The sequence below is a fragment of the Solanum dulcamara genome, chromosome 9, assembly GCF_947179165.1.
Source record: "Solanum dulcamara chromosome 9, daSolDulc1.2, whole genome shotgun sequence".
NCBI lineage: Eukaryota > Viridiplantae > Streptophyta > Magnoliopsida > Solanales > Solanaceae > Solanum > Solanum dulcamara.
Genome location: NC_077245.1, coordinates 3,394,629 through 3,407,357, shown reverse-complemented (window position 1 = coordinate 3,407,357; position 12,729 = coordinate 3,394,629). Strand labels below are relative to the sequence as shown.

At 33.0% G+C, this 12,729-nt stretch overlaps 2 protein-coding genes across 2 annotated transcripts; both read right to left on the bottom strand.

Moving 5' to 3' along the window:
• Positions 1–762: 762 nt before the first annotated feature.
• LOC129902983 (dof zinc finger protein DOF3.4-like) lies at positions 763–1,948 on the bottom strand. The gene has a single exon (XM_055978454.1). The coding sequence runs from the start codon at positions 1,785–1,787 to the stop codon at positions 1,062–1,064; it is 726 nt and encodes a 241-aa protein (XP_055834429.1). The 5' UTR covers positions 1,788–1,948; the 3' UTR covers positions 763–1,061.
• A 5,663-nt stretch (positions 1,949–7,611) lies between these two features.
• LOC129904487 (ent-kaurene oxidase) lies at positions 7,612–12,483 on the bottom strand. Its single transcript, XM_055980054.1, has 9 exons — positions 12,292–12,483; positions 12,027–12,194; positions 11,039–11,199; positions 9,572–9,733; positions 9,327–9,467; positions 8,977–9,231; positions 8,719–8,880; positions 8,438–8,632; positions 7,612–8,153 (listed from the first exon to the last, which is right to left on the bottom strand). The coding sequence occupies exons 2-9, from the start codon at positions 12,181–12,183 to the stop codon at positions 7,842–7,844; spliced, it is 1,545 nt and encodes a 514-aa protein (XP_055836029.1). The 5' UTR covers positions 12,184–12,194; positions 12,292–12,483; the 3' UTR covers positions 7,612–7,841.
• Between the last annotated feature and the right edge of the window lie 246 nt (positions 12,484–12,729).

The following is a 12,729-nucleotide window of genomic DNA, read 5'->3' as shown; positions in this document are numbered from 1 at the left end:
GAGTATTATAGTGGAAATTAGAAAGAAGAAAGGATGGAAAAGTTTAGATGCAAGAGGTATAAATTCGTTTGGGATTGGGAATCATATTCCATAATATCGGCTAGGGTCGGTGGTGCATATCAACCTCGCGCTGACACTTCATTTAAAGCTAATACGCCGTCCCTTGCGCCTTTAACAGGATATTTACTTTTTATCACCAAATAATTTTATGTTATCAAAGATTTGAACAAAATTCTACCAAGTCTCCGCTCAAACATTTAATACTCTTATCAAATAGATAATGTCATGTAATCAGGGGCTTTAAAAGTTCGCTTTAGACAATTACGTGACAGGCGTCGAAGGAAAGGGAAAGGGGTCCCCTTTAAAACTGGGAAAAAGAGAGGCTTTTTGAAATTCCAGGACCCCTTTCTCCCTAACAAAACTACAAATATTTTATAGATTAATAGGAACATTTTTTTTTTGGTAAACTGGAGGACCCCCCCATCAAAGCTAACGGAAGAAGAAAGAAAAACTAAAATCCCCAAAAGTACCGCACCTTTTGCAACATAATAGACCATGGAGGAAGGCAAAGGAAACAACAAAACAATATGGACAATAATAACACTCATGTCAAACAACAAGTACACTCAACGCATACTTGTTGCCGACTATATAAATTTCAAGTAATTTGAGTAATTAAGTTAAATCGACTGATCACGCTACTCTATTTAATCGCAGTGTAGAACCATATACTGTACAAACAAAATTCATGAAAACAACAAAGAAAATGTATTGTTCATTTCATGAAATTAGTTGGGACCTATTTCTGTCAAAAAGAAAAAGGAAGACCCCCAAATACATTTACAAACAACAACAAAAAAGTCTAAAAAAAAAAAAAAAAACACTTGCCCACCAAGCAAAAATAGCTTTGCCTACAGCCAAACCAATCCATGCACCCCAAAAACTTGCAAAAAGACAGACCATTTTTAATAAAGAGAAAAAAAAACATAAAAAACAAACACCTTTTTTTCGATTTCTTCCATGAAACTATTAAAGTATATAATATAGTAATTATTTCTACTTCATTTAAGACTTGTCCCTGGTGCTGAAATAGCAAGATCAGGCCACCCAAAACAATCACCATCACCACCACCTACGCCGCCGCCGCCGCCGCCGCCGTTTTCAATCTCACCGCCACTCAGCTGCCACTTGTAATTTTCACCGCCATCGCCGCCATTTCCTCCGCCGCTGACTTGCTCCATGGGCCAATCAAGATTCCCAAGCCCAAACCCGCCTAGCCCAAGCCCAAATCCACCTAAGGGCACAAACCCACCCACCCCCACTGGAGCTGTCAACAACGAAGTAAAAGACGACGTTCCATTTCCACCTTCCTGCACTGATTCATTCAAGTTCACCTCACAACCCATCAACGACATCGAACCCGAACCGGATATATGACCGGACCCGGAACCCGAACCCATCATTGAGGAAATCGAGTTGGCCTGTACGTGCTGTTGTTCTTGAACGGCGCCAGTACCGGAGTTGATGCGGGGGCGTTTATGGGAGGAGTTCTTCCTTGTACCGCCGCCTACGGGGACGTTCCGTAAGGTGCCTCCACGTGTCCAATACCGGCGACAAGACTTACAGAAATGACGAGGCTGAGAAAGATTATAGTTGTTGTAGTAACAGAACTTTGTGTTTGTAGAATCACAACGTGGACACGGCAAGTTCTCTGGTTCCGACGGCCGTGTTCCGTTTACCGACGCCGGCAGTCTTGCCGGACGTCTGTCGCCGATTTCTGAAGACATATTTTTGTTTTTGAGCTTGTTTTGTTCAGGTGAATAAAGGGGGTGTTATTTTAAGGAAGACAGTACGTTGAAAGAGGACAAAGATTTGATTTTTTAAGAGAGAGAGAACTAAAAGAGTAAAGAGAGAAGAGAAATCTTTGTTTTGGCGTGAAATAGTGGGATTTTCCTATATATATATGGATAGTGAAGCTTTTGAAATTACAAAATGGGTGTTTTTCCATTTTGTCTTTTCTGTTGTTACCATAAACATTTGTAGTATCTAGTCATAATTAACAAGCACTTGGACTTTATTTTTGGGTAAACATAATCAACTCGAGTAGACAATTTACTGATAAGGAAATCACCTTTAAATTTTTATGAGTTTCAAATTTTATATATTATCGGTATAAATATTTAACTGTTCTAATATATAAAAATAATCAATTACAGGATATTCAGTATAATTTTATAAATAGAATCAAAAAAGTGATTTGTATAAAATTTTACTACTATCTCTTATTGAAATATAAAAGTTATTTCAAAACTCTCAATTCAAATAAAACATATCAATTTAGACATAAAAAAAATATACAAAAAAATAGTAACAAGGATAAATAATACAATAAGTCGAAGCAAAAGAAAATAACAAGTCATATCCTTAATAAGCTACTAGGCATAAGGTAAAGATGGTCGAATGATGTAAAACTTATGCATATTATATAAACTCAAACTTAATATAGGAAAATTTGCCAGTAGATAATTTAGTGATCAAGACGTCCTCAATTAAAACTACAAAAGTATTTACATCGAAACTTTCATCACTCTATATGTGCGCAGAAGAAATTTATCTAAAATTAAAATTATTCACAAATTACAAGCACGTTCTAGTTTACCATCTTAAGTACTCCCTCCCCCTCTCTTTTACTTGTCAATTTTTGACTTGATATATCTATTAAGAAATTAATTATTGATATGATGAGTTTACCATTTTTACTTTTATAATCACTAAAGTCATAATTCAAATTTCAAAACATTTTGATATCAAAAATATTAACTCTCACAACAAATTGAGGATATAATAGTTAAAAAAAATTAAACTTTCTTGATTTATCAAATTTGACAAGTAAAATGAAAAATTAAATTAAAAATTTTTTAACGAGTAAAAAGGAACAGAAGAAATACTAAAAGACAAGGAAAACATGAGTCATGTTAAATCAATTTCATGCAAGTATTATATGCACGTACTTATTATTCTTAATATTCATACCCTTAGTGTACGTACACACATATATACACGCCTACAATTTAATGTGAAAGTCGGCCGGTGAACTTTATTTTTAATGGACTTATTTGCCATTAACTAAGTCAATAAATTTGAAATACTGGACGATTAATAAGTATGAAGAAATTACATTAAGTCTAATTTTTTTTTCATTCTAATGTTTCGTTTCCCTTTTAACAGTACTTGGTTGGCTTTGCTGGTCATTATGGGGTCACACAAAGAATGGAAAATTATGGCATGAGCCACGAGCTACTGTTATTTAGCCATCTATCAGTTGTAAAGATGTTTCGAAATCATAACAAAGATTATCATTAGAACTTTTAGAACATGCTGAAATTAGTTGACTGATTTCCAAAATCACCGGTGCGAAGCCTACTTATTTCACTTCTACTCATACTTCATCCTTTATCATAAATCTCAAATTTACACTATAAATATAAAAATAATCATGTTGGAGAGCGTTTTTCACTTAAAATAAGCCTTTACACGATGCCTATAAATCTTAATTAATCGAATTCTTAATATGAATACTAAACAGTAAACCAACAAAAAATAATAAACCCAATCACAATCTAGTAGGAGCAAAGCTAGGGGCGTAAGTTAATTATATTCATCCGAATTTCTTTCATGGAAAATTATTTTATAGATATATAAAGTTAAAATTATTTTTATGTATATGAAGGGAAGCTTGGTGTGCTAAGTTTTCGCGATACTCGGGGTTCAAAAAAGGACCACACCGTACGTAGTCTTATCCTATATTCTTTTAAGAGGTCATTTTACAGATTAAAATTGTGATCTGATCATATGACAACAACTTTACCAATTACGTCAAAACTTTCATTCAGTATATATTATAATTCTTAGAAGCGCTTATTAGAGTATATGTTTCGAATTTTTTTAAGTTAAAATTCTACCTCCGTCACTAGCAATCTAGTATTTAAACTTTTGAGTCTGTATGATGACTTGATGCATGAGTACTATATATAGTGGTAAAAGCTTTTCATGATAGTTGTAAATATAGTAAATAGTGGTGCGTATATTTTGTATAGCGCGCATCATTGGTTAATGCTCTCATGACTTGTGATTGTTTTGATGTTAGCGGCGCATTTTTTATGCACATATCTTCCACCATTTAATCCCACATGCAACTTTTCACAAGGTTTACTTGACAAACTCTTGGGTTCTCCTTATCTTGTTTGGACAAAATTACTTGCAAAGAGAATAAAAACGTGTGGTTTTATATATGGCATCTACAAAGAATTTAATTATATGTGCAAATAATGTAAATATGTACAATATAATATTCTAGCTATAGCATGTTTTTGTTTAATGTTCTAAATTATCATATCAGACTTATTATGGAGAGTTGCATATTATTGTACAGTAAATTTTAGCTTATGATGCATATATCTTTTACAAGCAAAATAGTGGTATTAATTTTAAAGTCAATTTGGTTTAGTTTATCAAAACAGTTCGATTATTTAGAAAAATAATTATTAGAGCATTAATAAACAGTTTGGATTTACTGAATGCACACCTCTGTACTAGTCACTTCCTTGCTCGTGGTTTAGTACGAGCAAGGAACCGATCACCTGGAACCTATTTGACAAGATGATCATGACTTCATTTTGAACAGTTAACAAACAATCAATTTTGAAAATAAGTGTATTAAAACGAGTTTATATTTAGCCCCCTAAAAGTCTATAAATTTACAAAGTCAACATTGGCCCTTACATTTCTAAATAAATTTCATTTAGATATTTAAATTACTATTTGTTCAGATTACATATTTTAATATATGATAAAATATTTTTATTAGAAATATTTATTCAAAAATTTCATTTTTTTAGTGTGTAATTATACTCATTACACAAATAAACTAATTACCACTAAAAACATATCGTTTCCTTCATTTATAACTCAATAAGACAATCAATTGCAAAATCTTGTACTTATTCTTTTTAAGATATATATATATATATATATGATATGAACAAAAATTAATGATTTATTCGAACATAGCTACACTCACCCTCCTAGGTAAAAAATCAAATCAATTCAATCAATTAAATTAATATTTAATTTAGTTTTTATTAAAATTCAATCTAAATTCAAATCAAATAATGAACCACCTAAAATTACAGGTTAATGGATAAACAAAAATATTAATTTGTTTATAGTGTGGTAAAATAAAATAGCGGTAAAGGGAAAAGGAGAAGGTAGAGAGAGTCCTTCGCACCAAGAAAGGACGTGCAATAGTAGATGAGGCTACTTTTTCTTTTAACTAAAAATTTTGAATTTGAAAGATTTTTTTTTTTTTTTTTAATGAAGCCTTATACGATATAAATTTAAAATAATAAAATGTTAATACGAATATTCAACGGAACAAAGGGAAAAAAAAACAAAACGCATGGGGAGAAGTGGGAATAATGGAAGTTTTATGTTTTAGGGATTTGAGAAGCCGACAGAATAATTGAGGTTGTCGGGTTAGCGTGGGAAGCAATTAGTGGGTCCCTCCTTTCACCTCCACTCATCCTTTTTTTTTTTTTATCAAATCGGTGCTCACTACAATTGAGCAAAATATATTCCAAACATGAAAAATAACACAATTTCTAATACCGGAATTATAAACTGTTAATCCAACTCTATATTTAATGTATCAAATTTTATACGTAATAATTAATATACTCACTACAGAAAGAAATATGTGATAATTATTGTTATACCCAAAAGGAAAAATTATTTATTAGTGGATACTCTATTACTTTCGAGCTCGAAAAGAAATTTGCGCATCTTCTTGGTACCATCAGAGTATATAGTATTATGAAAAAAAAATACTGTTTAATTATTTCTTAATACTATCATAGTATATATATATATATATATATAATTGTCCTTGATACCTTTAGAGTATATATATATTGTGCTGTTATCAAGGAGCAAAAAATAATTAATCACTGAATAAACTGTCCAATTACTTCTTGATACTATCAGAGTATATATGAGTGTATATATATATTCTGATAGTATCACGAAGAGAAAATACTGCAATAAAAATATTGATCAATTATTTGAGTGTATATATACTCTGATAATATTATGAAGGTCACGCGAAAACAAACGTAAGCCTGGTCATGCGAAGAAAGGGCTATAATTACTTTTTGGTCTAACCATGATAAATAAGTTGGGATAGGTCCCATTCAAAGTAAATAATTACTCCCTTAATTTATTTTGTGTAATTTTTCCAAAAAATATATTGAAAATCGAGAATCAAAATTGATGATTGGTCTCATATTTTTTGTCTAAACTGAACAAATTTGACTATGTCGAAAAATGATGGATTGATTTTAGGAAACTAATGGATTGCCTCGTTTAAGGTCGAGGGAGGTCTTCTAATTTTCTCAAATTAGAAATCGCTATAACTAATTTTTTTATTTTTAAAAACAGAAATTCCGTCAGATTTTTATAAATATGATAATTTGATATCAAACTCAAATATTTGTAATGACACTAGTTATATAAATTGAATGATTAATATATTTAATAAATTTTAAATGTTATCAATGGATTTTTAACAACTTTTTGATAGTGAACAGTGAACACTATCAAACACATTAATTTTAATACATAATAATTCACTTTCCTAACCGTAACCAAACAACCCGTTAGAACTTAAAAACCCTGCACCATTGACCTTTGTGTGAAAAGCCTAGTGGAGTTGCAGGAGAAAAAGAAACATTTCACAACTCTACGTTAGTCCTATGTTTAATGAATGAGCAAACAGTAGTTCAATTTTTTCTGTTTAGTTTGTTTCAGAATTACAGATAGTTGCAAAACAAAACCTCTGCTTTAATCCCAGAAATACTGATGTGATATCCATCTATTTTCTGACTTCTGATTTCTTACTTTTACTAATACTACGCCTAGTCACTTTCACCTGTTTATATTAGACACAGATTACTGCTTCAACCTCTTTTTCTTCCCTTATTTGCGTAAAAATCTGATGTTTATCTTTAATGAAAAATCTCACATACATATATTGGTTAGCCTGTACTTGAGAAAAAATTCAAAAAATTAAATTTAAATTTCTTTAAATTACTCTAAATACTAATATTTTATGTAGGATTTTCATTACCAAGGGTGTTTTGGTAATTGGACTTGAATTATAAAGGGGTGTATTTAAAATTTTAACGTACTATATGAAAATCTAACAATAAAATAAAGTAGTTTTACTAGCAATAATTGATCTATATATAAAACTTAACTATGCTCCTCTAAAATTAGGGTCATTTGCACTTTTGCCCCTATTTTGGGTTGAACTTTAATTTTTTCTCTCAAGGCAAATTACTTTCATGTGAGACGTAAATTTATATTTTTACATCATAATATTTCATAAATTATGTCATAGGACTTAAAGAACTTATGTCTTGTACAATATAAATTCGATTGCAAAGGGCAAAAATTAAAGATCAATCCGTTTGAAGGACAAATCGTGCAATTAAATGCTAAAATTATCATCATAATAATAGTGAATTTACTTGGACTAAGTTCGAACTAGATAAGTTAAAGAAAGATGTCCAGATTCATAACTTATACTTAAGTAACAAAATAGCTAGTTCTGCTAATACAGAGTAGAAAGTTCAAATTTTGGGCAGCCCGATGCACTAAAAAAACAGGATCACAAGAGTTTATTACATGCAACCTTACCTAACAATTTTGCATGAGGCTATTTTCACTTTCTGAACACGTGACCAGGTCACGTGACAACTTTACCTATTACGCAAGGCTTCCCTTCAATTTCTTGGCTTGATATGAGCTAGCATTGGGTGGAGTTTATGAGTAGTAAGACCCATTGTTGCAACATTTTCTTCTTCTCCCTCTTTTAGTCTCCATTCAAATTCTTGTATCAATCTAGCAATAGCTGTGCAACTAATTGTCATTGCTTGCTGAGCACCAGCACATACCCTTTTTCCAGCCCCAAACGCCATTGTCTTCTGCAACTCCATTGGATCATACTTTCCGTTAAGAAATCGTTCAGGCTTCCACTCTTCAGGACTCTCCCACACGTTCTTGTCCCTATTGCAACCGTATATATTTATTGCAATCTGCGCATACAATGAATATAGACAACTAATTCAGTTACCTGATAAGAAATAACAAGAAGAAGCTAATTTCGTACATGTGTGCCTAGGTGGGCACATCCCAACGATATCTGTATCATGACAATTATCATGAATTGTAAAGTTTTACGTTGGCTGCCAACCAGCCACAACCCTTCTCGGGCTTGGGACTGACAATGTAAGCAAAGCTCACAGAGGCGGAGTTTACCTCACTTGATAAGAAAAGAAAATTTCAAATTTACAACAAGCAGAGAAGAAGGGTTAATTACCTCAGTTCCTTTAGGAATACGGTACCCTCCTATCTGCGTGTCTTCGTGAACATATCTTAGAGGAACAATAGGTGCAGGACTATACTTTCTCAATGTTTCATGAAAAACAGCACATAGGTATGGAAGTTGGCAAAGTTTATCTTCTGTAATCTTATTAGATCCACAAACATTTTGAATTTCCAAAAAGAGTTGTTCCTACGCGATTAACAGTCGTGAGATACAACCAAACTTTGGAGAAATAGATGAGCAAAAACAAGAGACGGGCATGATTATGATATTACCTGTCGTTTGGGATCTTTGGCCAATTCATACATAGCCCATTCTGTGCTCACTAGTGTGGTGTCTGATGTTTCAATAATTGCCTCCCAAAGCAACATCAGAATTTGGTTTTCTGTTAATGTATTGGCTTCAGATAACAAGTAGTCGATATAACTGTTCAGTTCCTGTATATAGATTCCGCCACCTTAGAAAATTAGCCAAGGTACTAAAATGATTACGTAGTGGAATAAGTATCTGCTTGAAAGGAAGAGCAAGACCACCTCTCCTGAATCAATGCGTTTTCTTTGCTCTGTCATTAGGGCCTTCATCACGGCTTCCCTGCGCAGATGTTTACGCTGAATTCTGTGCTCAAAGCTTTTATTAGGAACCCATTTTAGAAAGGGGAAGAAATCTCTCCAGTCCACATCAATTGCACCCTCCATTATATCAAGCACTAAGATATTGAGTAATTCCTCTCTTGGAAAAGTGGCGTCGAGTTCCTCAACATAAATAGCCTCGATATCCTTTCCCAAAGCCTGCAAATAAAGTTAAACTTATAAAATGATCGCACAGTTTAAAGGAATTTCCAAAATAACAACATACTGATGAAACTGAATTTTGAAAAACTCACCTGTTTCAATGCTAAACCAAAAAGTTCTGACTGAAATGACTTCCTGAGATTAACTGCTTCGCTAGGATCATCCCTAACCAAATCATGTAGTTGCTTAGACACATTTTCTACCAAGGTGTCCCTGTGGATACGGTAGTGTTTCTGCATATTAAGCAGCACTTCCCGTTAGATATGGAGTCTATGAAACAAATGAAGAGAATCAAAATATAATGCAAAATATGGAGGCCAATTTCTAAATGACAAACCTGAGCAGTTGGTCCTAGAACACTGGTCAGTACGTGGCGCTTCGCTGTCTTGTGGAACTTATTGTAATCACTTACCGCAACAATACTCTTATCACAAGTAAGGATTCTCAATGCGTTTGTTAGCTTTCTGGTTGAGATGGACGAAAATCTAGTCACCATAGCCTAAAAAGACAACAAGCACAATAGCAAAAATTCTTTTTTTTTTATCTGTATCAAATATTGTGAGTACAGATATGACAAGCGACACAAATGACACAACAATGATTTAAAAAACAAGCATCAAACATGCCTTTATATATTAGCTTATACCTCAACCTATTGGTGATACACCACTGTAGTGTTGATATTACACGTGAGTTGTTACTTTGGTATTGACTGTTGATGCTTATTCTACGTGACAAAGAACTACAATACCTTGAATATTGAAATACTCTTGTGTCTTATCTCAAGCTCTCCTCTTGCAAGGAAACTGGTGCTAAATACTTTAAGCTCTGTAGGAAACTGGTGCTAAATACTTTAAGCTCTGTGCAACAATGTGCAATTAGTCGTCCAACCTCAACATCATTTTATAAGATCTTCATATTCTTTGTATTTTCTCTGATATTATAGAACTTATAAAACCTCAACCAGTTGAATAGTGAAAACGAAATTTTGCTGGTACACCGCCAATTTATGCCACTACTGAGGTAGTATATTACACTATTTTATCATAGCTAGTACGGTGACTAAGAACCACAACAACAGAAGCTTTCCCAATAGACTAGTTGAAATCTTTCCAGAGAGCAACCAACATATAATCCAGGGATATATTGAAACCAAATATGGAAATAGCAGTTGTCTAAATCACCAACTGCTTCACCTTCGCATTATGTCCTAGTCTTTACAAAGAGGAACTAGGGAATACAATCCGTTTAGTGATTATTGAGAGGCAGGGAATTACTTTAAGTTCGATCTATAGGTAAGTGGAGATAGAGCTATATAGTATTGGAAATTTTGGGGCTCATATGCAACATTAGTCATATATAAGTTTCATCACCAGGTCCAGTCAGACTAATGTAAAATATTTCTGACTCTCACTACATATTACTAAAAAAACATATCCAATTCCTACTAAATGGTGTGGTTCTGAAGGACCACGTATTTCTATCTATATTTTTCCGTCAGCCACTCTCCTCTTTCTGCTTACCATTTTAATGAAAGTTTTACTACGCGTGTCTATCTCATATATTCGTATCTATCTAGCTAGAAAAACTTGAAATACCAGATTGAATCATTTCATGACTTAAAAGCGGCGATTACTAGGACATAAAACCGTGTGACATCATACAAAATTAAGAAAGAAGCTATATAACAACTAAGAAATGGATAATGACCAAACAAAGTTGCTTTAGCTACAAACTTAGAGCTCCAATGCTTGAATCCTAACTTAGCATAGAAAAGAGGCTTGACAGTGATTATTTTGATTACCTCCTTTGCAAGTTCACTAGAACTGAGTACAACAATTGTGTTTGCGCCAGTTTTGATGGAATAGATAGGTCCATAAGTTTCAGCCCAATTTGTAAATGTCTTGTGGGGTTTTTTCTCAGTCATCTGCAGTAAATTGCCAATCACTGGTAACCCTGGAATCTCTGCATCAAATCCACACATACTTCTCATCAGCATTTACCTATCTATATGCTATATATGCAAAGGTGGTCGGAGCTCACGTCGACACAGAACATAGATATATATGTAAGAAATTACTAAAATTTCAACATTTTTACATAGTTTTACAAGATTCAAATGTAAAATCTTGAAGGTTGAACCATCAAATAGTTTTGCAAGATTCAAGTGTAAAATCTTGAAGGTTGAACGATCAAATTAAATTATAAATCCTCCCTGCAGGGGAGGAGCTAGTGTACCAATCGTCGAAATATTGCATTATATATACACAGTCAAAGTTATTTATTCTGTATACATAATAGACGTTGAACCCTCTCTTGGCCTCATAGTGAAAATCCTGATGCTGTCACTGGTTCTCTGGCTATATTTTATAGACTTACAACAAACTCGGTTGTATTGGAGGCACGGGTCCACCTGGCTTATATGAGTTCACGTGAACCCAATAATTTTTTTCGAATCCTAAATGTTATAAGAAATCTACTAAATATCTATAGATGTTTGTTTATGAACGCAGTTATTATTATATATTAACTTGAGGTTGCTATAACAAACCTATAAACTTCAAACCCGGACTCTGCATGTGTTTGGGGCCATTAAATTCAATCCAAATAGATGGATTGAATACTTCTTTTTTCTTCTAAAATTGGGGTAGTGGAAGGGGAAATGGGGGGCAACTGGCAAGGATTATAAGGTGTGGAATTGAACCTCATTGACATATTCGGATAATTAGCAACTGAGCTACCAAGATTTCGCAGAATTGAATACAAAACACTCAAAAGTAATGGATTTTTACCTGGGACAGGTGGGAGAAAATTTGATGATTTCCTTTTTTGATCATTAACATATTCTTTAAGGAACCATAGTGAAATCCCACCAAGAGCAACAACTGGACCACCCACTGTAAGAGCAGTTCCTAATGGTACTGATTGAAGATTCAAAATTGCATCCATTTACACCACTTCTGTTCTCAAGAACCAAAATAACATAAAATTATAACTTGAAATCAAAAACAAAAGTTGGTGACTATATGTATAGGAGTGGAGCAAAAAAGATTCTACCTTTGATACCCACAGAGAACCTGATGAAGAAGAAGACAGTCTTATTGTCGTTTTGTTAACTAGAGATATGGATTGAATATACCAAACTTATTAATTATCAGAAAGTAGCAATCTTTGGAGGTTTCTTTAGAGGCAGAACACTCAAAATAAAGGTGAAAACATAGCAGGTGGTGGGTGTTTGGACTGGCTAGACACTTTCTGTCCCTTTAGCTTGTTACCATGCATCAATTTGGTGGTGGAGTTTGACCATAGATATTAGATAGTTTTTAAAAAATTTCCTTAAATATCTATTTAATTATAGATTTTGATAATTTTTTGAAATATATTAGATCATAAATTTTGGATAGTTTTTAAAAGTTTATCCTTAAACATTTGTTTAATTATATATTTTGGATAGTTATTAAAAAAATTTGTTTAAAGAACTATTTCATTGTAAAA

Bases quoted from the DNA above. Each gene is read 5' to 3' on its own strand.
- LOC129902983 (XM_055978454.1), bottom strand. From the start codon at position 1,787: ATGTCTTCAGAAATCGGCGACAGACGTCCGGCAAGACTGCCGGCGTCG.
- LOC129904487 (XM_055980054.1), bottom strand. From the start codon at position 12,183: ATGGATGCAATTTTGAATCTTCAATCAGTACCATTAGGAACTGCTCTT. The intron at 11,200-12,026 runs GTAAAAATCCAT...GATTTGATGCAG, and splicing joins TTTTCTCCCACCTGTCCCAG to AGATTCCAGGGTTACCAGTG. The intron at 9,232-9,326 runs GTGAGTTTTTCA...CTTTATTTGCAG, and splicing joins TTGGTTTAGCATTGAAACAG to GCTTTGGGAAAGGATATCGA.